At 45.7% G+C, this 26,494-nt stretch overlaps 2 protein-coding genes across 7 annotated transcripts in view; one reads left to right on the forward strand and one right to left on the reverse strand.

The window, feature by feature from the left end:
• ZNRF3 (zinc and ring finger 3) overlaps nucleotides 1-8,238 on the forward strand; it is a 74,983-nt gene extending 66,745 nt beyond the window's left edge. For 2 of the 3 annotated variants that reach the window (XM_035098012.2, XM_035098014.2), the window contains exons 7-8: nucleotides 104-206; nucleotides 503-8,238. In XM_035098012.2, the coding sequence (XP_034953903.2) occupies nucleotides 104-206; nucleotides 503-2,259 (1,860 nt within the window). In that variant the 3' untranslated portion in view covers nucleotides 2,260-8,238. The remainder of the gene's footprint in view (nucleotides 1-103; nucleotides 207-502) is intronic. The other variant, XM_035098013.2, reaches the window with a different exon arrangement.
• A 1,897-nt stretch (nucleotides 8,239-10,135) lies between these two features.
• Nucleotides 10,136-26,494, reverse strand: part of KNTC1 (kinetochore associated 1) — an 85,206-nt gene continuing 68,847 nt past the window's right edge. For 3 of the 4 annotated variants that reach the window (XM_060269573.1, XM_060269574.1, XM_060269572.1), the window contains 13 exons: nucleotides 25,753-25,862; nucleotides 23,201-23,235; nucleotides 22,629-22,707; nucleotides 20,692-20,810; nucleotides 20,082-20,217; nucleotides 19,756-19,851; nucleotides 18,369-18,425; nucleotides 16,810-16,864; nucleotides 15,242-15,305; nucleotides 14,278-14,407; nucleotides 11,863-11,952; nucleotides 11,617-11,759; nucleotides 10,136-10,936 (listed from right to left, as the gene is read on the reverse strand). In XM_060269573.1, coding sequence (XP_060125556.1) covers nucleotides 10,771-10,936; nucleotides 11,617-11,759; nucleotides 11,863-11,952; nucleotides 14,278-14,407; nucleotides 15,242-15,305; nucleotides 16,810-16,864; nucleotides 18,369-18,425; nucleotides 19,756-19,851; nucleotides 20,082-20,217; nucleotides 20,692-20,810; nucleotides 22,629-22,707; nucleotides 23,201-23,235; nucleotides 25,753-25,862 — 1,280 coding nt within the window. In that variant the 3' untranslated portion in view covers nucleotides 10,136-10,770. The remainder of the gene's footprint in view (nucleotides 10,937-11,616; nucleotides 11,760-11,862; nucleotides 11,953-14,277; nucleotides 14,408-15,241; nucleotides 15,306-16,809; nucleotides 16,865-18,368; nucleotides 18,426-19,755; nucleotides 19,852-20,081; nucleotides 20,218-20,691; nucleotides 20,811-22,628; nucleotides 22,708-23,200; nucleotides 23,236-25,752; nucleotides 25,863-26,494) is intronic. The other variant, XM_060269575.1, reaches the window with a different exon arrangement.

A 26,494-nucleotide genomic window follows, 5' to 3' on the forward strand; every position in this document is an offset into this window, starting at 1 on the left:
TTGAGAATCTCTGAGCTGCTCTGAATGAGCCAAAAGCCAGCTAGACAAAGGCCCCTGTCCATGGCTGTTTCCACCCCTTCAGCTCCCCTGTTTGCTTCCACAGGAGCTGCGCGTCATTCCCTGCGCTCATCGGTTCCACAGGAAGTGTGTGGACCCGTGGCTTTTGCAGCACCACACCTGCCCGCATTGCCGCCACAACATCATTGGTGAGTCCAGGCACTTGCTGTGTCCTAGGGAAAAGGGAAGATGAGGTCCATTCCTGCCCACCAAGGGAGATGGCTCTTGCTCTCATCTCCATAGAAGGCTAAATGGACAAATACTTGGGAGTAGAGCTGGAACAGGAGGGGAAATGGATCTTCCAGCACGGTAGGACAACTTTGTTGAAGTCTCTCTCTCTCCCCCTGGAGTTCCTTGGGTGGTCTGTAGGGGTGTTGGATGGGCAGATGCCTCGAGTCCTTGCTGCAAGAGCCTTCTCTGACTCGTCTTTCATCTTTCTGCACAGAGCAAAAGAAGGGCACCACCGGCCAGGTGTGTGACGACCTTGCCAATCAGATGCGTAGCCGTCAGCAGCAGCAGCGCATGATCCTGCCCGTCCATTACCCTGGCCGAGTGCACAGAGCCAGCCAGGTCACCACTTACCCCACACGAACCAGCATGGACCCCCACGGGAACCCTATCACCGTCCTGACAGTGGACCGGCACAGGGAGGCCCCAGCCTTCCTCCGGAGCTACCAGCCCATCCACTTGGACCATGCTCTGAACACACACCAGTGTGGGGTGGAGCACAGGCCTTACCCAGCCATTCACACTTTCCGAAGGCCCAAGTTCAGCAGCCACCACTTCTCCAAGCCAGCTTGCTTCTCCCAGTACGAGACCATGTTCCAGCACTACTATTTCCAAGGCCTTAGCTACCCGGAGCAGAACGGACCGCTGCCCCTGGGCGTTGCTGCCAAGGGCCCCTCGCGTGCCTTCCAGCCTGTGGGCGGTGGTGGTGGCAGTGGCAGGCTCTTTGCCCCTGTGGTCCATGTTGCCCCTTCCTCCCGCCTGGAGAGCGGCAGCACTTCCAGTTTCAGCTGCTACCACGGCCACCGCTCCGTCTGCAGCGGCTACCTGGCCGACGGCCCTGGGAGCGACAGCAGCAGCAGCAGCGGCAGCAGTTCGGGCCCCTGCCACTGCTCCTCCAGTGACTCCATGGTGGACTGCACCGAGGTCAGCAACCAGGGGGTCTATGGGAGCTGCTCCACCTTCCGCAGCTCCCTGAGCAGTGACTATGACCCATACATCTACCGCAGCAAAAGTCCCTGTCGGGGGGGTGAGGTGGGAGGGGCTAGCAGAGGGACCATGGTTCTTCTGGAAGGGCCCCCTGCTCCGAATGTGGTGGATGGCGACTGCCTGCCTGTGCTGGCCACTTCCGCAGGGGACCAGCTCTCCAACTGCAGCCTGGAGATGAATTACAGCAGCAACTCCTCACTAGAGCACCGGGAGCCTCCAGGCACCATCCCCGAGGGGGGAGGGCTTGAGGGCCTGGCGGGGGGAGCCAGCCGGACCTGCAGAGGACTCCGGGAGCCGGTTTGTGCCTGCTGTTTTGAGGCCCCTCCTGCACCCCGGGAGTCGCTGGGCAGGGCAGCTGAGTGCAGCATGCTGCTTCTTGGACCGCCTCTTTGGACAGGGTGTGGCTCTGGGCGAGAGCTGCAGGCAGGAAGAAGCCAAGATCTGTACAGTATTAGGACAGAGGGGGGGACATGCGAAGCTGTGCCCTGTTGCTTCTATGAAGAGAAGCAGGTGGCCAGCAACAGCCGCCTGACGCAGCCTGGCTGCTATGCCGCCGAGGACTATGCTGTCAGCGTGCAGTATACGTCGTGTCCAGAGGACTCCTCTGCCTTGCCGGGCTGCTACGTGGGGGGATGTGACCTGGGTCAGCGCATCTCCATAATTCCCGAGGACCAGGACTGTGAGCTGCCCCTGCCTCACACGGATTGCCACGGAGGCAGCAGCCGCTCACGGGAGGAGCCACGTGGAACAGCAGCCATGAACCAACTCTGCCTGGGTCCAGGGGAGGATCAGCCGGGGGACTTGCTGCAAGGGGAAGCCCTGGGGCTCTTTCCCAGCCCCCTCCTGAGCTGTCCTGAGGCAGCTGTTGTGGCAGCAGCAGGAGGAGGAGGCACCCAGATGGTGGGTAAGTCAGCAGCTCCAGCAGGTGTGCAGGAAAGGTGTTGGAGGTGGGACACCAGCTCCTCAATCTGCATAGATGCTTCATGAGGGATGGCAAACTCTGAAATGTGTTCCTGCTGGATGTCAGGCACAGCAGCCTGCCAGGCTCTTACCTGGCCCTCCTGGGAGTGTGCTGGCTTTGGGGCGGTGGGCTTGGTGGGGTGTCACTTTTGACACCTGCCTTTGCGCATGCAGAAGCGTAGAACCCATGGTATGGTCCCAAGCAGAGAGAAGGAACGGACGCAACTGCGCAGGGCGTGGGGCTTGCAGGGAAGCAGATTTTGGCTAAACTGTGGGTTGCTCAATTTCAGCTGCTTGTAGTTGCTGTGGATGTGGAAGCCTTCCCCTCTGGCTGCCTACTCGAGGCACTTGCTTTGTCTTTTCAGGCTGTGATCCTCCAGGCCCAGGCCAGGTTGGTGACTAATGAGAGCAGGAGCCTGTCTTTGTGCCTCGCGATCTCTCCTGGACTTCAAAATTGTCTTTAGCTTTTGCTCACCCATTGAAGTGGTCAACTGGAGAAGGCACCTTCCGCAGTGTGCATTGAAGCCTCTATGCCACAAAGTGTTCGCAAGAAGCCACCGTGCTACTTCTGCCGCCTCCTGCAGCTGGGCAGGAGCCCAGAGAGGGCCATCAAGCCCCGCTGCCTGCAGAGATCATCTGGGCCTGCCTTAGAAAGCAAACGGCACCTTGAAGCAAAAGAAGTCCAAAGGAGTGGCAGCAATGAGGATGACTGCGAGGGGGCAGGGGAAGCAGGCTGGCTGCGGAGTGCCCCTTCCTCCTCACAGCCAGTCCAGCACCAGTCAATGAGTTGGGGACAGAAGTCAGGAGCGTTCTGGAGCATAGCATCTTCCAGGATAGTTTTACCTGCCCCCGGAAGATGAGGGGTCGGGGGACCAATGAATGTTTCTAAGGAGCACACCTGCCGCAGTAATCTCAGGGGCTCTGCTGAAAGAGGAAAAGGGCTTTTTGGGATGATGCGGGTGCTTGGTGCTGCTCTTCCTAGGGGTGTGTTGGTTAAGGCTGGACCTAAGCCCTGCCTTGTGTTTGCTGCTGCAGAGATGGTTGCTGCCAATGGCTCTGAGGCCCGTGCCTTGTGCCTGCCTGTGTTCGTGTCCCGGCAGGTAGAGATCCCTCCCTCTTTTTCTGTTGATGCATGTTGTCACTTGCTTCCAATTGTTAATCGTTTCCTGTGGAAACAATGGCTTCTGTCTCCCATAGGCATGATTCCAAAGGCCACCTGGTCTGCGTGGGCAGGACCTCAGGGAATGCCACTGTTTGGGGTCTGTGGATGCATGCTGTATGCGGGCTGCTTCTATCTTCTCTGTGATGTCTGTGATGGACATTTTGCTAAACTGTGTCCAAAATGTGGATTGTGGGAGGAGGGTGTTTAATGTTTTCTTAATGGAATGTGCCTAGAACTCTCTCCCTACCCCAGCCTGTTTAATTTACTAAAACCAATGGCACTGTGTGATTCAGAAGATATCTAACCTCTCCATTTGTGCCCAGCTCATGAAAATAAAAAGAAAGCTTGAATAGTATACATTTTAAGGAGCTCTTAACCTGTTCAAGGTTAAACGAACAGACCCCAGTGTTTTACCCATCAGTAATTATTAACTCAGCATTGTGCATGTTCACAAAGTGAAGTTCCCTGGTGAGCTGCAGTATCTCTCAGCCATGTGTTTCTGTGTGCCAGAGGAGTACATGGAAGGAAAATAGGTTCCGTTTTGATTTCTGCATATGAGATCAAAGCCAAGAGGTGATGGCCCGGCCCATGGGCATCCTCGCCTCATGTTCTTATGATCTCTGTGCTGTGACATAGGTGGGATCTGCAGCCACACAGCAGCATTCCAGAAGGTTCTAGAGCTTAGAAGAGCTTGCAGCCCTGCTCCGAAGTGAGGGGACCCCTGTGCCGGCTGACTTCAAGTCAGGGGCCTCCACTCTCCTCTCAGTTTCTTTTCAAGACTCTCTCTCTCTCTCTCTCTCTCTCTTGCTTTACAAATATTTATCCCCAAAATATTTCATTTCAGTTTATCTCCTGTCATTGAATATACGTGTGTCATCCAAAGCGAGAGAGGAGAGAAGGAACTGAATTTGGAAACAAAATTAAAAAATTCCTTCCAGCAGCACCTTAGAGACCAACTAAGTTTGTCATTGGTATGAGCCTTCTGAAGAAGAAGAGGAGGAGGAGTTTGGATTTGATATCCCCTAAGGAGTCTCAAAACGGCTCACAATCTCCTTTCCCTTCCTCTCCCACAACAAACACTCTAGTGAGGTGAGTGGGGCTGAGAGACTTCAGAGAAGTGTGACTAGCCCAAGGTCACCCAGCAGCTGCATGTGGAGGAGCGGAGACGCGAACCCGGTTCCCCAGATTACGAGTCTACCGCTCTTAACCACTATGCATGCACACGAAAGCTCATACCAATGACAAACTCAGTTGGTCTCTAAGGTGCTGCTGGAAGGAATTTTATTTTGTTTTGAGTACCTCAGTTTCTATCTGCTTTCATAGAATTATAGAGTTGGAAAGGGCCCTGAGGGTCCTCAAGTCCAATCCCCTTGCAATGCAGGAATCCATACTTTTGCCTTCATTTTTTTAATGTACAAAAAGTGTGGCTCCTGTATCTTTCAAGTAGGAACACCCCCCCCCCTGTGCCTGACAGAAATGTGCTCCGCTGAGGTCCATCTCAGGAAGGTTTTTCAGAAGGGAACATGGTGCTCAGGCTGAACCCTGTTGTGGCCCATGCCCGGCCACAGTTCTCTGTGTTGGGTGACCATCTTGCTGAAGGCTGTTGCCTCAACTCGTTTGTATCCCATCCAAGGGCTGCCAGGTTTGTCAATCCCCAAGTTTTGTGATGATACTGACTGGGGCCAGAAGTGTTTGAGCTCAAAATGGCACAAGGCTAATAGCAAGAGCTGTCCTATCCCCAAAACTGCACCATGATCGGTTCCAACCTCTGTTTCTGCCTCTGCAGTCGGCCCAGCAATCTGGTTTTTTTGGATGCTCATACACTTCCATTCACAACTTGTGCTTTGGGCAGCCTAGAGCCCGTGTGTCATCATTTCCGGTGATGACTGAGGCTTCCATATCCACGATGACTCCCCAGTTCACGCTCCTCAGCTTGGTCCTGAAACACGTGTGCAGCTGGCCTCACACTCTGATCAGTCCTCTGTAACGAGCATCCTCAGTACAGACTCTGGTTCCCTCTTTGTACTCGAGGCATGTGGTTTAAATGCAGGCACCTTCTTGTCTCTCTGAATGGATGATAATGGAGTCCTGGCATTTCACCCAAGTCTTCGTACCAAGCACAGATACGGATTTATTCCCACTACAGGTTGCTTGTGGTCTTGGTAGACGAACCCCCTAGGTGTCTGGAGACACAGACTTTGTGTCTAGCACATGCAGTATAGATGCTTTAACACAAAGGACATTGTCTAGATCTTGTACCTTATAGATGGCATCTCAATACATACCAGGAGCCATACAGATGCATCATGCATAAGGGCAGTTTGTAGCCTATATGCATATCTAGCAAACATTACTGGTTTGTGGGAATGATCTGGCCTGGGCCTTGGAACCCAGCACACCTGTGTAGATAATTTCGTGGACTTCTGTAACCTTTGGTTACCTAAGCTCTGGAACCAAGCATTTATGATACCCGCATCTAGCACAATAACACTGCAAACAGCCGAAGATCTGGTCCCTGCTCTAGAACTTAAATTAATTCTGCAGTCTTGGTACCTGGGTCATTTCTGAATGATTACTATCTCTGAGATGGAAGAGGGGTGAATTCATTTCACTACCTAGCCTGCCGCTTAGTACCAGAAGTTTTAACAGCCTGCATGCTAATGAAGTGCTGGGTGTCAGCAATCTGATGCCAAACTCTAGCTTCCATTTTTCACACTTCCCTTTGTTTGGTAGCAATGCTAAGGCACTGCCTCTGATCCTTAGCAGTCATTGGGTAGATCCATTTTGAGTGCCTTCTACTACCCAATATACACCCTTAAACAGGTTCAGTGGTTGTTACCCACTTTTCTGTCCTGCACTGATTTCTGTCACTAGCACTTTCTTTGAATCTTTGAATTTTGTCCACGAGGTCTGACAATCTGGCATCTGTCTTCTAGCAGTGTTTCAGCTCCCAAGCTGTGAAGGATGCACAGAATTAAGGCTCAAAGCACCAAACAACGAACAGATCTTTTCTGCTCAGTGTCTAACCTGAGCATGTTTATGCCCTTCCAGGCTTGTTTGGACCACCTTACAAGAGCCTAGGGGTGAAGTCTTTCTCCTGCCCCCCTCCATTTGATGGAGGACCTGGTCAGTACACTTATTTGCATTTCAAAGACAAACTTGAAAACACCCCTGGGGTATTCAGGCCAATTTCAGATCCTCCAGAGTCTGGGAGTTGATTGCTTTTTGCTCTTCATCTAGTCCAACTTCCTGCAATGAGATTAAGTCTCTCATGTTCTACCAGTAATTGAGCTTTGCTTTTCTGTGGGGGAATTCTACATTGGCAACTTTAGGTAACTGAAAGCTAACTCTCATCGGACAAAAGGCATGCCACAAAGTCCAGTGAGCTTGCCTGCCCCACGTGAGCAATGATTAGTTGGCCTGAGGTCTTGCCTTTGTGTTTATCGGGAGTGGCCTTTTCCTTTCTGGAGCATTCTGTCTATGTTGATCCTCATTTTAGATCAATCTTCAGGACTCACTCAAGAATCTGACCTTCTCTTTATAGCCTTCACTTGGGTACTGGTTGATGGCAATGCCTGGTCTCTGTGGAGCCTCTCCCTAAGGGGCCTCATCGCCTGACTTGCATGACAGGGCCATCATCTCCTCTCAGGATGCCTGCCTACAGGTATGATGTGCCCTTCACAGGATGCACCCCTGAGACCAGGCCACAGAACCAGCCAAGTTTCATTCCGGGAGGAACCAGAACTCTTTGGAGTGGCCATCTATGCCCCTCTGTACTCACTTTCCTTCCCTGTTGAATGAAGGGGCTGCGGCTTGCTCCAAGGAATGGCAGGAGAGGCCTGAGGTGTACAGTGGCCATGGAGCTTCCCTGCTTGAGAGCAGGGGCTGCAAGCTGTCCTAAGCCCTTCCCAAATGCTTTCTGCACAGGTGAAGATCCCACCTGTGTGCGACAATGCAAGGAACCACTCAGAAAGTGGCAACAGGTAAGCAGCCTGGTTATGGGGCACTTGTGGCCTCCTGCTTCTTCCATCATCCCCAGCCAGGACAGCCAGAGGTCAGGGACGAGGAGAGGGTGTAATCCCAACAGCAGGTTTGCCAGCCCTGAGCTCAGTCTCAGGATCAGAAGGCAGGAACAGGCTCCTCTGTGGAGCTTGCATGCCTTGCTTGGACACTTTGCAGCTGGCTTAGAAAGTCTCTCTTCGCTTTCTCTCCACCCCCAGTAACGAGGGTGCTTCCAGTTTCTGGCTCCTGTGTGTCTTCATTTCCTCGTCCGAGAGCTTCATGACAAAGGTTTTGTAATGGTCAGTACAATAGATGTTTTTAATCCAAAATGCCTTCCTATTTAATTAATTGTTGCCATTTTGATGGGCTCATGAGGCACTATTAAAAAAAACTTTTTTAAGAAAATGAAACTTCTGTAGCACTTAAAACAGTTTTGTATAAAATGTACTGTAAAGATTTGTAATATGGTTAAAGGGCTCTTTCTCCATTACTATTTTTAATGTTTCTAAGGCTAGGAAACAATTTGTGTACATTCTGTATATGTATAGCAGCACATTTCATTTATGGAAAGATGTTCTCAGAATATTTATTTACTAATATATTTATCTTAAGCCATGTCCTATGTTGAGTGTGTGATGTTATTGTCTAAATAATAATAATAATTGAAAATCACTAACAGGAAGCCTGTAAATACACAGTAATTGCACACAAAGATTTTGCAATGTTTGCTGACCAAAAAGTGATTTTACAACAAATTGTAGCTCTACGGTTTTGTAACAAAAGTGTACAAATGTCTGTTTAACCCCCCTCCCTTCAATACAGTTTTATTGTCTAACTTGAAATACATCTGAAATACAGTTTTTGTCATGTTCTGATCAGAGACTGGGATCCCACACAAAAAGATTGCTGGGCTGAGGGGAGCACTGAGGGAGCAGCAAGACAGACAGACAGACACCTTTGATGCCTCTGGCACCAGGCCCCCCTGCTTTGAGCGCTTTCAGCCTTAAAGGGCAGCCAACTCTCTGGCCTGAAGGCAGGCACTCTGCAGCCCCCCTTCTGAAGCACCCCTGGCATTGCTAGACTGGTCATGGGCAGGGGAGGGGCTCTGGTCCTTATAGACCTTGGTAGTCTAGGAGGCTCCTGTCCAACAGATGAGAAGCCCTGAACCAGCTTCTCATCTGATGTCACTGCAGCTCCATATCTGATTGCTGCAAGAAGCAGGGTTCACGATATTATTTGCTTGAAAAAGGTCCCCATCTTCCTTTCTTTTACACTCAGTGGATGAATGCACCAGAAAGGGAGCTAGTCATGTTACGAAGTTCTCAAATCTTCCAGATGCTGAATTGCACACAGGAGGGGGAGGGGGGGACAAAACCTCTCAGCCATGTGGCCATTTTGGAGTCTATTCTTGGCCCTGAGTCTCCCTCCAAAAGAGTGAAAAAGAATTATGGTATGTTAAGTTCCATAGAAATGGCAGCATAATTTATTCAGTGTAGAACAAAGAGATGTTGGAAGTGACCCCTCTCACTCCATCCAAATGGGCTCATTGTCCAGCAATATAAGAACATAATAACTGGTCACATTTAAGCTTTGTTTCTGTCTCCCGCCTTGAGGTTGGGGCTGTTTTGGGCTAGGAGTCCTTCACTGAGAATAAAGTATGTGGCTCTCTATCCTAATTGAAGAAAGCATGACATTGGGGGACGGACAAAACAGGTAGAAAGCAATACCATGGTACCTCGGGTTACAGACGCTTCAGGTTACAGACTCCGCTAACGCAGAAATAGTACCTCAGGGTAAGAACTTTGCTTCAGGAGAACAGAAATTGCGCGGCAGCAGTGGGAGGCCCCATTAGCTAAAGTGGTGCTTCAGGTTAAGAACAGTTTCAGGTTAAGAACGGACTTCTGGAACGAATTAAGTTCTTAACCCGAGGTACCACTGTATTGGGATAAACGTCACCTGAGCCTGAAAGTTTCCAGGCTGATCTGGCCAAACAAGGGGGCCTTAGAAGAGCTGGAAATCTAAGGCCTGACCACATATTGTCAGTGTCTTGTAGGAGTGGAGAGTGCATCTAATTTGTTTGCCGTCCCTGAAGGGCAAGGCTTTTTCCAAGCAAGGTGGAGATGCTCTTAAATCCACTCTAAATCTACCCTCACGTGCAGGCAATAACCAAGTCTCACATTAGACAGAAAATTAAACTCTACTGTGTATTTCAGTGGTTCCTTAAGCCAATAGATTGAAAACCAGGAGAAAATAGAGGCACCTATATTTTTTCAATAGCTAAGGGAGAAGCCTCGCAAAACCTGAAAAAGGACATGTCCATATTTTGATTCCACCCAGCACAAGGCCTTGTGCACTGTCGCTGCACCAAAGCAACAGCCTGAAGCTTGGAACTGCTGCTGCAGAGATGTCTGGTGGTATGTTGAGCAGTGACCGGGGAGTAGGGCTTGGGGAAAAGTTGACTGCCATCTTGAGATGACAGTGGAATTACTAGGGTGGGTGAAGTACCCCTTAGCTTGTCTCAGGCTCGTGAAAAAACACTGGTTGCCATATTGGGGTTTAATGTCAGATTTATCTGCACTGGAATAAAAACAGTTTAAAAACAGTCTTGATACCAAAGTATCATATGATTTGCAAATAATTTCAAAGTGCAACAAGGATGCAGTAATCCCCTAAAACTTAGAGCAGCCTTGATTTTAGGCAAACTTTCTCTCTTCATAAGAATGGGAATCTCAAACAAGATTTGCAAGTTATTTTTTAGTGAATTTTTGGTGCAAATATAAATACAGAGCCAAGTAAAATACAAAAAGCATAAATATACAGGATATTGAGACCTCATAAAGGGCTTTCTGCATATATATGAATGACAAGACTTCTACACCAGCTCGTTGAAGTACATCTGAAGGAAGAAGAAAAAATTACCAGCCACTCAATTTTCTATAAGAAACAGAATGTGTATTAAGCATGTATTTTGTTCTATGTCTATTAGACATTTGCATCTGTTAGGCGGCTTACATAAAACAACACAGATAAAATACAAAAAAGATAAAACATATAAAAGATGATAGATAAAAGACAATTATTTAATTGCTTTTTGACTATTTTTTAGCTTTTTGCATTTTTATCTGTGTTCTTCTAATTTGTGTAAACCACCTTCTGTGCCGGGTCTGGAGAAAACGCAGGCTATAAATAGATAATAATAAAAATGTTTAGAATTCATTAGTTACTGAATCTTAATTTCCAGATTGGCAGTTTTATTTACTGCAGATGCACACAAAATATGGCCTAACATGTTTCAGCTATGATGCTCTTGGACCTTGTTCAATCATTTTGGTTGCTGCTCTTGGCTCCTTTGAAACAAAGGTCAAGATACAAATTTAAAAATCAATAGATAGAAAGCATTTCAGGAAACTAATGGTGGGTTGACTTTTTTTTAACAAAAGTTTTATTACCTTCACAACATCTGAAGGTGTCCTGTCCTCTGTAAGAGGAGTTCTAGATGTTATAAGATACCCTTTTATTAGGGCTGCTGCATCATCCATCCTGCATAAAACACATCCACGCAGTCATTAGCAGAAAACAAATCAATATTTTTGAACTATGCAAAAAAGAAAAAGTGCATACAGAGAGAAAAGAGGCAAGTGTTTCCCTAAAATCACAATACCTGTAGGGTTTGGGTTTTTTGTAGTGGGAGTGGGGGGAGAGGCATGTATTCATTTAGACAACAATCCAATGCAGAGTTTGTTGCATATATTGCACATGGCAAACCATTGCATGAAGAAAACTGCCCGGGGGGGGGGGGGCGCGGATCAGGACCTATGGAGGGGCGGGGGATCCACCCACTGCTGTCTCTGCCATTGCTGGCTCCTTCTCCACCTGCCCACCTGCTCTCCTCCTGCATTGCATACACCCTCTTTTGCTCCTCCCCTTCTCCATGCTGCCCACCATCTGCCTCAGGGGAAAGAGGTGGAAAGAGTGCTCAAGCCCACCAGCTTCCTCCTCCACTGTGTGCCTGCTGCTCCCTGACAAAGGAGCTACAGTGTCTTGTTTACATCGGATGCACACACATGGCTCACTGGTACTGTAAATGAACAAGACCTCTCCCTTCCATGTGTAAGGAAAGGGAACATCCTTTAGCACAGTTGTGGAGAAAAGTAGGATTAGGCCCTCCTAGCACAAAGAAAGAAAGAAAAATGAAACTTGAGGATTTTGCACTCACTTACCTATTCTTTTCTACAAGTTTTTCTACCAAACTTTTAAGTTTCCCAGGATGAATCTCCTGCAACTTCAAGAATGGAATGTATTCTGAAGTTAGAAACTCTTCACACTTCTCATTTATGATGTAGTCTAAAATCAGACATCTAATCTGCAAAGCAGTAAAAGAGTTATTCTGGTTAGGTCCACGGCTTATGAGAAAGAATCAACTGTGTCTTTGTCTATTTTGTCCCAAAGGGCTGAAATTGGGGTACCTGTATGGCAAAGCCAGCTACTATACCCTGGTTCATGTGCTCCTTTACTTGCCGTAACACAGTCCCAAGCTGACATGAGGATAGGAAGCCCTGGTGGGGAAAAACAGGATCAAATATTCTAAAGCACCTGAGAACAAATGGATCATAATGCAAACATAAGAGAAATATTCTTGATTCTTACAGCACTTTTGTTCAAAGAGGTTGCAAAGGATAATAGCTTCACAAACTCTGAAATCCTATATGGGAGCTGTACTGAATGTATTGTAGCAAAAAGTTTTGCAGGGTCTTAAAGTCTACATTCTCTACAGCAGAAGCTTTCATGCAGAAGCAGCATTTTTTAAAAATGCTATTACAAACTCGGTGGGAAAGGGAAATGCTGTGGACATAGTGCATCTTAATTTCAGTAAGGCTTGACAAAGTCTCCCACAATATTCTTGTGAGGAAGCTGGTAAAATGGGGGTTGAACGAGGTAACTGTAAGGTGGATTTGTAGCTGATTGACTAACCAAACCCAAAGAGAACCCATTAATGGTTCCTCGTCATCCTGGAAAAATGTTACAAGTGGGGTGCTGCAGAGTTCTTTCCTGGGCCCATTGTTGTTCAATGTCTTTATAAATGATATGGAGGAAGGAATTGAGATGCTCATCAAATTTGCAGATGACACCAAACTGGGAGGGATAGCTAATGCCACAGAATATAGAATCAGAATTCAAAATGACCATAACAGAATGAAGAACTGGGCACAAACTAACAAAATTAAATTCAATAGGGACAAATGTAAGGTTCTGAACTTAGGCAGGAAGAGACAGATGCATAAATATAAGATGTGGGGCACCTGGTTTACTAGCAGTACATGTGAAGAGGATCTAGGGGACTGTGGACCACAAGCTTAACATGAGTCAACAGTGTGATGCAGCAGGAAAAAAAGCTAACATTATTCTAGGCTGCATCAACGGAAGTGCAGTGTCCAGATCAAGGGAAGTAATAGTACCACTGTATTCTGATTTTGTCTACTGTGTACAATTCTGGGCACCACAATTTAAGAAGGATGTTGACAAGCTGGAACATGTGCAGAGGAGGACAACCAAGATGATCAAGGGTCTGGAAACTAAGCCTTATGAGGAATGGCTAAAGGAGCTGGGGATGTTTAGTCTGGAAAAGATGAGACTGAGAGGAGACATGACAGCCATCTTACATTTTAATGTATTTTAATCTTTGTTGGAAGCCGCCCAGAGTGGCTGGGGAAACCCAGGCGTATGAGCGGGGTACAAATAATAAATTAAAATATCTGAAGGCCTGTCACATGGAAGAGGGAACATGTGGTTTTTCCCTTCCTGCTTTGGGAGGCAGGACTCGAACCAATGGCTTCAAGTTACATTTAAAGAGATTCTGACTAAACATTTGGAAAAACTTTCTGACAGTAAGAGTTGTTTTAACGGTGGAACAGTATCCCTCAGGAGGTTGTGGCCTCTCCTTCCCTGGAGGATTTTAAGCAGAGGTTGGATGGCCATCTGCCAGGGATGCTTTAGCTGAGATTCCTGCATTGCAGGGGTTGGACTAGATGATCCTCAGAGTCCCTTCCAAGATTCTATCATTCGTGACATCACCTTCATTACAAGAGTGCTCTCCTAAATTGATAGTCACAAAATAAAACTAGAGGAAGAAAGAAGTGCAACTTTTTTCCTTTTTTTTAAACAGAAGTAAGCCAAAGTAAAAAAATAATGGAAGAGTAAGTGTTTCATTTGTGTACAGAACACAAATACAGTGGTACCACTACTTATGTTCACCTCCGGTTACGTATTCTTTGGGATACATATGCAGCAAACCTGGAAGTATTTTTTTGGGTTTCACCACGCGCGCATGCGCAGAAGTGCTCTATGCACGTGTGCAGAAGTGCTAAACCGCGCCAATGCGCAGAAGTGGCACTTCCGGATACGCACACCTCGGGATCCAACCGAAGCCCCAGAACGGATCCCGTGTGCAACCAGAGGTACCACTGCAAATACAAAATCTACTCAGGGTGGATGCAACCTACTCCCAACCCAGAGCTACTGGTGATTTAAAAAAAAAAAAGCACGAAGGATTGTATAAACGCTTGGAGTGGAACACATAAGGCCTGTGGCAGGAATTCCTGGGTGAACGTGTGCCGTGGCCTTCCAGGTGTTGGACTCTCACTCGCATGATCCCATCAGCCCCAGCTAGCCTGGCCAGTTGCCAACGATGACAGTAGTCTAAGTTATGGAGGGCCACAGGTCCCCCAATCCATCTTTAGTCTAGATTTGATACTGTAGAATTTAAACTCAGGGGCTTCACCAACTGATTGTAAAGTACAGGAACTATTTGGGTACACCCGTGTGTGTGTGTGTGTGTGTGTGTGTGTGTGTGTGTGTGTGTATGTGTGTCTGTATTCACTCACCTGAATCTGTTGAGCTCTTTTCTCAGGTTGTGGAATCAGCAACAGACACCCCAAGGCCAAAGCTGGCAGGTCTAACTGGGCATACTGCTTTGCAATCCCAGTCAGATCTAGATCAGCCACGAGAGGACACCTTTGGGAAGTAGCCATGAAGTGGAGGAAACAGTAAGCAGGTACAGTTATTTTATAAATTAACAGAGTAACAACCTTCCTTCAGTGGCCTAACAGCTTGATGCATAAGTGTACATACTAATTCCATGTTTTAATCATTCCAACTTTTTCATGATTTAGTTGTTCCTTTCATGTTCTTATCACCAGTGCTCCCCCCCCCCCTGAAAAATAGGTGCTGGTACTCACCATGAGGTTGTTACAGCAAGTGCCACACTTTTAAACAACAACAAAAGAGGTGCCAATACCCTTGAGTAGCCCCTGAAAAAAGCACTGCTTATCACAGACCTGGTATACACACAAAGCCACCTGAAGCTGTCGAATAAACTGCAAGAGCGGCAATGGAAAATTGCTTTCACACACTAAAAGTTCCCTGCAACTATAAAGGCAGCAAAGCAGGGAAAAGGCTAGCTTTTTAAATTGGCAAGTACATAGGAAATAGGGTTGCCCGACTCAATAGAGGACAGGACTTCTGTGCCTTTAATTGCCCTGCTCTCTTTTGAGTCTGGAAACCTTAAAGAGAAACCAGCAGACCCTTTCTTTAATTTCCAAGCAAAGGGTCTGCTGGTTTCTCTTTAAGGTTTCCAGACTCAAAAGAGAGCAGGGCAATTAAAGGCACAGAAGTCCTGTCCTCTATTGAGTCAGGCAACCCTAATAGGAAAAGTGCTATTCCCCACCTGCAGCTTGAGGTAGTATGGTCCATTCAGCCACCTCATTCTGCTGCACATGGAGAGTACTGGAATTTTTAATTCTTAAGGAAACATTGTGTCTATTTCTCCCACATGAGATGTTTATTTACCTCAATAATGTTCTGAAAGACTCGTAGTATGCTTCAAGCTGATTAGCACCTGGTGGCTGTGAAGCTTTAAAAACAAAACAGACACATAGTGAAAGGATTTCTACACACTGAATTTTTGATTTATTTCACAGAGCAATTGCTTTCAGCTCTGCAGAGGAGCTCATAGTATCCAAACTCCCTCCGTGAGAGCTGTGAAGCAGAGCTCCCTCCACTGGCTCTGCTGTGACAGGTCAGCTCCATCAGGCCTCCTCTCCCCACAACTCCCATCTGGGGCGGCCATCAGTGGGAGAGCTTTGCTGGAGGCCCAGCCCCTTCAGGCACCTCCTGCCCCTGAACTGTGCCAGCTGGTCAATATAGGAACCACCGTTCAAAGATTTGTGACTGAGATCCCTCCCTGCCCCCTTTGCCTGTGGGTAGGGACCATCTTGCTTTGATGGTATTTAAGTCGTCTGGCAGCCTTGTTGGCTGAAGAGCAAGATACAGATGCTCTAAATAAATAAATACATAAATCTCTCTATACACTAGAAAACTAGTGATCTTTGTAATGTGTGACTACTGTAGTAGGATGGCCAGATACCACATAGTATTTAAGCAAGACCAAATAAGTGAATAAGGCAAAAATGGGAGGGGGGTATGCAAATGTGAATTAAAAATATGTGCTATAAGAAACTAAGAAACATTCTGCTGGGTCAGACCAAGAGCCAATCTTCCTTCCTCCAGTAGCCAATCAGATGCCTCCAGGAAAGCCAGCATCAGCCCTTCCCAATTGTTGCTCCCCAGCAACTAGAATTCAGAGACATACTGCCTTTGAACAAGGATCTATCACTTCTCCTTTGAGCAGGCCTCTCCTCCATGATTTTGTCTGGTTCTATAATTTTAATACTGTATTTTAATCTGTATTTTAATTAATTGTTTTTATGTTTTATTGTGGTTCTGTTGGTGTCAGCCGCCCTGAGCCCGGTTTTTGACTGGGGAGGGCGGGGTATAAATAAAAATTTATTATTATTATTAAAAGCCAGTGACCATGATCACATCCTGTGGCTTTTTAATACCATACATTCATTATGCACTGCATGAATAAACACTTTGTCCTATTCTGCTGCCCACTCATTCCAATCCAAATTGTACATTTAAAAAACTTCTCTATAAGTTAAGAATGCAATGCAATGCATGTTTACTCAGGAGCAAAACTTAAGTTTAGTAGGACTTGCCTAGGAGTGTATATAAGACCACAGCTATATTCTGCTTTTGTTGGTCAAGGGGAAATGCACTGCGGGGGGTTAGACTACATGACCCTTCGGACCCCTTCCAACTCTACAATTCTATGTTTCTATGAGTTATTTTGCACATGCTTTGAAGGCTCTTCTTTTGCAATCAAACAGGCTAGAATCCTTTTGTGTAAATGAAACCAAGATGCTGAATTCCACACCCACACCCACCCACCAAATTTTGATGGCTTTTCCTTCACTTTACTTGGGAGTGGGGAATAGATTGCTCTACCTAAAATGCACTAAAGCATTGTGTGATGATTTGGTGGCATGATCCGAGAGCAAAGAAACAAAGCTAACCTGAACGGCACGGCGCCAGGATGACACTCTGCCAAGCTAGGATGAAGTTTGGAATCTGCAGAAAGTTAAAACACATCTTCAAATGCCTGAGAGAATGTCAAACTTATTGGTTAGTGGATCCTCCTGTCAAGGATATAGTTTAACACTCTCCTGATCAGATTTGTGAGACTCTTAGCAAACACATTCTTGCCAACTGCTGTGAAGTGCAACCCAACTCTTGCCAGAAGTCCTTCCTCAAGGAACTGGAGACCATGGTCAAAGAAGCCAAATCTTCCCTAACAAAAGCCCCTGTGCAGCCAGTGTTTTACTTCCAGTGTTTTCCTCCCTGTTCCATCAACAGGAAGGAGTGATGAAAAAATCACCTATGCCCCAAGGCCCTTCAGCTTCCTGCTCAGATTCTCAGTCCTTTTCTATACATTAAAGGCTGTGTGTTTGTACCCACATGAATCAGAAGGAAGGGGTTGTGGTCAATGGGTTTTATAAGACATGGCAACTCCTGCTACATCGTGAATCTTTGCACCTGGAAGACAGCACACCTCCTGGGATATCCTGTTACCTCAACACACTGCGGCTCTGTCCCCCTAAGTAGGGAGTCACCTACCACCACTCAGTGGTGTAGCATGCGGGGGGGGGGGGCTGAGGGGCCGCCAGCCTGGGTTTGGCGGGGGAGGGGGACGCACCACAGTGCCTTGCCACCTTGTGAGCTGCTGCATCCTTCTCAGGGCCCTCAAGCTCACAACAGCTCACAGCGCCCCACAAGCCCAGTACCATTTCTGCAAGTCTTGCAAAGCGGTGCTAGACTCACAGGGCGCCATGAATGTGCCCTGATTAGCAGCAGTGGGCAGGGGTGCCCCATCTGCAGTCAGTGAAATAAAAAAATAAACATCAAGCTGCAGGAAAGCAATGAACAGTGGATCAAAAAGCTTGGGGGGGGGAATTAAGTATTTTTCCTTGTGCACATATTATTTCAAGTTAACTGCCCAGTACATCTTCCTGCAAAGTGCAATCTAGTTATGCTGCCATTGCCAAGTCAGGCTCTTTGCTGCACCTCCGATGGCAAGGGCGTTTAAGCAGGGCCACTACTGAAGGTCTCAAGAGTCTAGGTGGACACCTGGAGAAAAGTGGCTCTTCAGGTATTACAGTCCCAGTAATGAAATATTTTACACTTTAAAAATGAGGGCATTGAATTGAACCGGAAAATGAACTTGGAGCCATTTTAGTGGGTAAAGCATTAAGTGCAATGTGATCTTAACTCCTAACTGGAACAACTTTGGAGCTGCATTTTGGACTAACTGCAATTTCTGAAGAGTTTTAAAAAGGCAATCCCACTTATATAGTCTAGATGCATAGATTACTAAGGCCAGCCATGCTCCTTCTGTCCAGGCAGGGCCACAGCTGGTAGAAAGGCACTCAGTGCTTCAGAGGCAATTGGTAACATCAATGACCTCTTAATATTAAATTAAATATTAAATTGTCTGCAAATAAACAAATTATGACACTCATTTCTTTTTAAAGTTGGGCAAATATTCCAGCTTGAGAAGGGGTGAGAATTCACGTACCTGCCATAAGGAATAGATCCCAGTAATCTCTGTCAAAACCTTCTTCAGATAATGAACCTGAAACACACAAGGCATTTTCAATGATTGTATGAGCACAGCATGAGGAAGCTGTTAAGATGCAACTTTAATGGAGGGCATGGCATTGTTTAATTCTCTCCCATCTTTATCAGACAATAAAGGATAACATGCACCTTTGAGTTTTCTAGCTTGTCTATGAAAACCCAAAAGTTAATAAACAAACATTCAAGACATCCCCTGATGCAATCTTCCCCCGTTAATTGGTCTGAGGAGGGGCAAATGAGAATACTGTAACCTAATTAGAAAATAAAGGGTGAATAGTAAATAGATTTGTTTTTATCATTATTGTTTTTTAAATTATCCCCCCTTTCCTAATATATATACAAGGTGTCTTATAACATAAAACATCAACATCAATTCCAACCAGATGATGCTGGGGTGCCCGCAGGTGGGACACAAGCACAACAGGACTCTTATTGAGAGCCATACAGCTGCTGATTCTGGAGGCAGCACACAGCCATCATGATTAGCAGCTAATGGGAGCCTCATCCTCTGTAAATCTGTCTAATCCTCTTTCAAAGCTATCCCAAGTTGGTGACCATCACCACATCTTGAGTTGGTTAATTAAATGATGAAGACAGCCCCTTCTGAAACATTAAAATAACATTAAAATAAATAAAAAAATTGTCCAGGAGCACCTTAGAGACCAACTAAGTTTGTTCTTGGTATAAGCTTTGGTATGCATGCACACTACATATCGTATCTGAAGAAGTGTGCATGCACACGAAAGCTTATACTAAGAACAAACTTAGTTGGTCTCTAAGGTGCTACTGGACAATTTTTTAAAATTTTTTATATATTTCGACTGCGTCAGACCAACACGGCTACATACCTGAATCTATAAAATTGAACTAACTAGAACCCAAACCTGCACTAGCACTAGGAAGCTTTTCTCGCAGGACACCAAAACATATAGGGGGGACCTTTCCCTCTCCAGGGACCCAGGTGGCGCTGTGGGATAAACCACTGAGCCTAGGGCTTGCTGATCAGAAGGTCAGCGGTTCGAATCCCTGTGACGGGGTGAGCTCCCATTGCTTGGTCCCAGCTCCTGCAAACCTCGCAGTTCAAAAGCATGTCAAAATGCAAGTAGATAAATAGGGACCGCTACAGCGGGAAGGTAAACGGCGTTTCCGTGCGCTGCTCTGGTTCGCCAGAAGTGGCTTTGTCATGCTGGCCACATGACCGGGAAGCTATACGCCGGCTCCCTCGGCCAATAATGCGAGATGAGCACGCAACCCCAGAGTCGGTCACGACTGGACCTAATGGTCAGGGGTCCCTTTACCTTTTTCCCTCTCCAAAGAAGTCTTACCTTGTGGAAACTAATTAGCTTCTGAAGCAAACCATTCCAGAGTAAAGGATCGTGCACTTTATATTCCAAGCTAAGCTCTGCCACAAGTTTCACTGCCTGAAAGCAATGAGTAAATTATTTTATTCTTTATTGAACACCATGTTACTGTGAATCATTCCAAAGCAGAGAAAACTTTTGCTGGTCTTCATTAATGTAGGACTTAAAACACTTCTTATGCTTCTCTGTGTACCTGATAATGTCCTTAATACCATTGTGCATAAAAAGATAGACCATGAGGAAAAAGATGTGTTTTGTCCCCTCCAATCTCCAAGCCCCTGCCTTATTACCATGGGTTCGTAGCTATGGTTCTTCCACAAGCCTTTGATCATTCCTTCCTTGGGAGTGCTATGAAACGTTGAGTAGGTGTATGGGATATTCAGAATTTCAAACTGAGCAAGGAAAATTAAGCATTTCAGGAAATTCCTATTAAAAAGAAATGTGCATTTATTGTAGAGGTTCACAACAGGGAAACCAAAATGCTACAAACTTCTAATAAAGACAGCTGTGTGCAAACAGTCCACAGCCAAACTGAGCTAGATAAGGAACGGTGTTTTTTTCCTTCCCTGATCCAAAACTGTGCATGCAGGGTTGTGCATGCATGGCCCTTTTGCAAATGCTAAAAATTCACTGAGTAGTTGCATGGAATTCAGGACCCGGCTTTCGTCCATGCACTGGCTGGATCTTAGCTTCTCAAATCTGCCAGTGTGATGTGGTGGCTCTGGTTTAAATTCCTGCTCAGCCACAAACCTTACTGGGTTACCTTGGGCGATTGATCTGCCTACTAGCTCACAACACATTCCACCTTGAATTCCTTGGGGGAGGCGTTTGGGGAAATTGAATGAAACTTCATCACTGGTTGGCATTTGTATGTCTGAAGGAAAACAAGACTCTGCTTACTTCACTTCCTCTAGGGGCTTTTTGAAGAGGGTCTCAACAGCACAAGGGTCCGCCAGGCAGAGCAGACACTTGAGAGCCCGGCTTCTGTGAGCAAAGGTCAACTTGTTTACTCCAATAGGCTAAAACAGGGAGGGGATGAAAATAATACAGAATTATTACTTTTAAAGCACTAAACTATTAAGAAACTATACAGTATCATTTCCCCAGTTTATTTGCCTTTTTTTTTGTTAAATGGTGCTGGGGGTGGAGGGAGATGCTATTCCTGACTATTTGCAAAATCTGAAAAAGTATGCATGCACACGAAAGCTCGTACCAATGATAAACTTAGTTGGTCTCTAAGGTGCTACTGGAATAGATATAGATAGATAGATAGATAGATAGATAGATAGATAGATAGATAGATAGATAGATAGATAGATGATAGATAGATATAGATATAGATATAGATATTATAGCAAAAAGTTCCATTCTTCCAAAGGACAGCTGCTGAGTGAAAATGTTGCTGAAACTAGCCCTGCAAGAACCTGCTTATTGAATGAGAGGATATTACAGTTGAGATAAACTGCCCCATTGATGCCACGGAAGACAGTTTAGGATGCCAAGTGGGCTAGAGCCCCAGCTCCTGATTCACGGACCCAAAGTGGCATTGACCTGTCTGGCAACTTGCCTCCCAGTTGCTTTCAGAGTTCAGTTCAAGGTGCCAACTGAGGCCTTTGCCCATGTATGCCTCCCCCAAATGACACAGCAGATGAGGACTTGCTTCAAGTTCCAAGATTTAGAGAGGCCAGACTGCCAGTTACAGGAAGCAGGTCGTTTTCTGCCATGGCCCTGAAATGATCTTCTGAAGGATGCCCATGCCCATTTATCTCCATTGTGCTTTTAGAGATTACATTCATTCAACCTACTCTACCGCCTTGCAGTTGCTGCTGCAGCTAGTTTAAAACCATCAAAATAATGTTTAAACTTGTATGTTATTTTGTGAAATTGTTTTAAATTTTCTTTCATACACTGTCAGCGTTCACTCCCAAAGCAAACAGCATTAAAATTTTCAAAAATAAATAAAAAAATTGAAACAAAACAACTTAGGGATTGATAAATTTGCAAAGTTATGGGAGCCAGCAGCATTTGTTTTTCACGCTAGGCCACAGCTTAGTAAAAGGATAGGAATAATTTGGTCTTCCAGCTGCTGTTGAACTCCAACTTCCATTTGCCCCAGTCAGCCTGGCCAATGGTCAGGGGTGATGTGAGCTGAAGGGCTAGATTCCCCATCCTTGGCTTTGTAAACCTAAGGTCCTGGGTTCAGTCCCCAAAAAGCTCCTGCCAGTCAGAGCTGAGTGAGTTGGAAAAGGACTATGACCAGGTAAAAGGCAGCGGTCTATATTCTTTCTTTGCAAGTTACTGGAAAATGCAGGAGGCGAGGGCTCGTGTGTTGGGGGTCCTGTTTGCAGGTTCCCCACAGGAATCTGGTTGGCCAATTTGAGAACAGGTTGCTCGGCTTGATGGGCCATTGGCTTGATCCGGCAGTCTCTTTTTATGCTCTTGCTGAAGATATATTTCAAAGCTAGAATTCAGTAGTTATGGGGGGGCCAAGAATAGTTTTAATTCCATGCACTAAAGGGGATTTAGGGCTTATGTTTCTCAAACAACAGCCTGCCATGCTGCATGGCAAACCTTTTTTGAAGGAGGTTTCAAGAGCAGTTAAGTGTTATGACTAGGGGTAGTAGGTTCTGCAGGTTCTGAGAGAGGAAGTCATGAATTATTTTAGGCCATAGATGTGCTTAACACTAGCTCTTTGGATCCTGGCCATTGTGTTCAAATTCTAGCTCAGACTTGGGACTCCAGTCCCCCCCTCCCCATCAATTAGTTCTGAAGTAGAGAATTTGTGCAGCATAAAATGTCCAGTCACTGCATCTATAATACACACACAAATAACTTACGGAAGTTGTGGATACTGTACATTCATAAAGGATTCTCAAGTGGTTATCCACTGGGCCAAGCTGTAAGAGATAGAGAACTCTGGGGGGGGGGAATTAAAAATTAATGGTAACTCCAGATTGCACTAAAGCGGTTTGTTTTACTGTGTGTAAAGCTGACATTTTAATTCCACCATACATTAAAGAAATCAATAACTTACTGAAGAACAAGTCTTTAAAGGAAACATGTGGTCAGTGCCGGGGTGCTTGCTGAAGCCCACAGCACTACAGAGGGCCCACTCCCAACCTCTCAGGCCTCCTGGTCCTGCAGACCTGTTTCCTTGCTGTTGCTACCTGTTCACCTGCCCTCTCCGACATGCAAGAGTGAAGGAGACATAGCAGCAACTCCCTCTGGGAAGTTGTGCAGATTGGGCACAGAAGAAGAGGTCCAGTGAGTGGGAGTTACACTTCCTTGGCAAGCCCCTACTCACATTAGGATATATTCCCCAAGGGCTCCCCCAAGCCTGAAGCCCAAGGTAGAATGAACTAACCAACCAACCAACCAATCAGTGGGCTGCATCAGAACAAAGTCTTACCTCTTAAAGTCTTCATCTTGGATATTTTCGAAAACCTTTTTAAAAGATATGGGAAAGTAAATGGAAAGTAGAAGAGGGTGGTTTTGGAAAACTAGCTTTCAGTGACAAGACTGAGATGTTCAGTCAGGCCAAAGCCCAATAGTGTACTGTACCATGGGGGTGGGGAAGAGAACCTGCTTAGCAGGTGAGATCTTTTGCTGCATTTTAACTGGGGCTCTACCTTTCTGGCAACTTCCAAATGCTGTGTACATTTGGACTGAGTATATCCCACCCCAAACATACATTTACACTTGTAAATGCAGAGTATTCCTCAACTGATGTGTTAAAACTAGAAATTGGCACGGCTACAACTGGGTTGTGATTTGCAGATTACTCTCCTGAACACATAAATCTGGAGCTGATCTAAGAACAGAGAATCCCAAATCTTGACATTCCTAATCCTCAATAGAAACATAGTCTAAGGCAGTGTTTCCCAACCAGTGTGCCTCCAGATGTTTTGGGACTACAACTCCCATCATTCCTGACCACTGGTCTTGCTAGCTAGGGATGATGGGAGTTGTAGTCCCAAAACATCTGGAGGCACACTGGTTGGGAAACACTGGTCTAAGGCAACTTTCTATGTCTGGACCAGGCATCCCCAAACTTCGGCCCTCCAAATGTTTTGGACTACAATTCCCATCTTCTCCCGCCACTGGTCCTTGATCATGGGAGTTGTAGGCCACAACATCTGGAGGGCCGCAGTTTGGGGATGCCTGGTCTAGACGGTCTGGCTGCTGCTCTCCAGGCTTTCAAGAAGAAAGTCTTTCCCAGGCCTACCTAGAACCTCTGCTTACAAAGCAGACACTCTACCACTGAGTGTATTTGGCTCTTTCCACCAAAGAAGGAGGAAACTTCCAAATAGTCCTGGAAAGTGTGTACTTTGGATTGGAATACTCAGGAGTCTTGCATTTTTCGTAGCTCAAGGACATCATGACTACACCTGGGCAGTTTACTCAAAGGGCTTGGAACTACATATAATTGATTATGTGGTTTTTAAAGCTTAGCTGCTCTTAAATGCTATTGTGCTGGTTTTTGGTTTTGTTTTGAATATGGTTTAAGGATTTTGTAATATTTGGGTTTCTGTATTTTAATACTGTATGGAAGCTGCCATGTGAGGATCGGAATCCTAAAAGGAGATTTATAAAACTTTTAAACAAACAATCTCCTGTGCCCACTGTTGTTCAACGTCTTTATAAATGACTTGGAACGGAGGGGGTGCTTATCAAATTCGTAGATGACACCAAACAGAGGGGCAGCAGATGCTGAAGAAGACAGAATCAGAATTCAAAATGACCTTAACAGATTGTAGAACTGGGTGCAAGCTAACAAAATGAATTTCAATTGGGACAAATGTAAGGTTCTGCACTTTGGCAGGAAGAACCAGATGCACACATATAAGGTGGGGGACACCTGGCTTACTAGCAGTGCATGTGAAGAGGATCTAGGGTCTGGGTGGACCAAAACCTTAACATGAGTTAACAGTGTGATGCAGCAGGAAAATAAGCTAGCGCTATTCTAGGCTGCATCAACAGAAGTGTAGTGTCCAGATCAAGGGAAGTACAGTATTTTTCACTCCATAAGACACACCTCTACACTGCAGGGGGTTGGACTAGATGACCCTTGGGTCCCTCCCAACTCTAAGATTCTATGATTTTATTAGATCTAGGCAGTTTCTAAGAATCTAGTTGCAGTGTGTGCCCCTTGTCCCCATCTCTCCACCTCATCGGTCCAGTAATATAACAAGTAATTTGTAAGACTAAGCCCTTTCCGAGGGTGTTGGTGTGAACATATCAAATGATTTTCTAATTTAAAAATAATTATAAAAAAAACCTAGGAAAAATGCAAAAAATGGCAAAATAATTACACTGATCTGGGCATCATTCATACTTCTCTGTAAGGAAAGGTTAAAGCATCTGGGGACTTTTAGTTTAGAGCAGGGGTCAGCAAACTTTTTCAGCAGGGGGCCGGTCCACTGTCCCTCAGACCTTGTGGGGGGCCGGACTATATTTTGAAAAAATATATGAATGAATTCATATGCCCCACAAATAACCCAGAGATGCATTTTAAATAAAAGGACCACATTCTACTCATGTAAAAACACCAGGCAGGCCCCACAAATAACCCAGAGATGCATTTTAAATAAAAGAACACATTCTACTCATGTAAAAACATGCTGATTCCTGGACCATCCGCGGGCCAGATTTAGAAGGTGATTGGGCCGCATCTGGCCCCCGGGCCTTAGTCTGGGGACCCCTGGTTTAGAGAAAAGGAAGGTGATAGAAGCAACAAGGGGGTAAACTATTTTAGATCTGGTCCTCACCATGAGTGAGGAACTGATTGATAAAGTGGAAGCACTGGGAAACTTGGGAGGAAGTTATGTCCTCTTAGGTTTCGTTATACACAGACAAGGGGAAGCTGAGTGTAGTTGAACACGCACTCTGCACTTTAAGAAGATTGCTACCAATACAGGAAATACAATGTGACTGATTCCTCTTTCTAAAGGGCGCACTTACATCTGTTGGTGGCACACTTGGACATAGCCATTTTTCTAATAGCATATTCCGTATTTTCTCCATATCCAAGTTGTTAATTTCAGCTATTTCTTTAGCCATTGCATGGATATCTACACAGACAGAGACACAGTTTTTTTATGGCAAAATCCTCATTCCAGCTTGTATACACACTGTTCAGAATGCACCAGTGCCCAACATAAATAAAATGAGAATGCGTCTTACACTTTCCCATGAACAGGCATTGCAGAGGATGATTGGCAGTTGCAGGCAAGCCATATTTCAAGGAAGCTGCTTTGCCTGATAAGATTCTGAGGATAAGATTCCCAGGTCTTTGGCTAATACAACAGTCTATGGCCTTTTAAACTGGGTGGGGACAGTTATTGTTTTTGTTTGTTACTGTTATGTATTGTTGTGTTTTTATATTGTAAACTGCCCTGTGATCCTCTGATGAAGGGCAGTATAGAATTTAATAAGAAGAAGAAAAAGCAAGTTTCCAGGCACAGTTTTTAAACCATTGCTCTACCCAGGTACCACTAGTTTGTCAGGGAGCCAGTAGTAAAAGCTTTAGTCGGGGGGGGAGGGGCTACAGACAAAACACTACTATTTATTAATGAAAATATTAACAGGCCACCTTTCTGACAAAGGACCTTAGTCAAGCCAATTCATTGTGAAGAAAGGTGTGCAAACAGAGAATCCTCATGTTCCCTCTAGCCTTTTTTGGTAGCAGACTGGGAACAGTAGT

The sequence above is a fragment of the Zootoca vivipara genome, chromosome 17 (genome assembly GCF_963506605.1).
Source record: "Zootoca vivipara chromosome 17, rZooViv1.1, whole genome shotgun sequence".
Classification (NCBI taxonomy): Eukaryota; Metazoa; Chordata; class Lepidosauria; order Squamata; family Lacertidae; genus Zootoca; species Zootoca vivipara.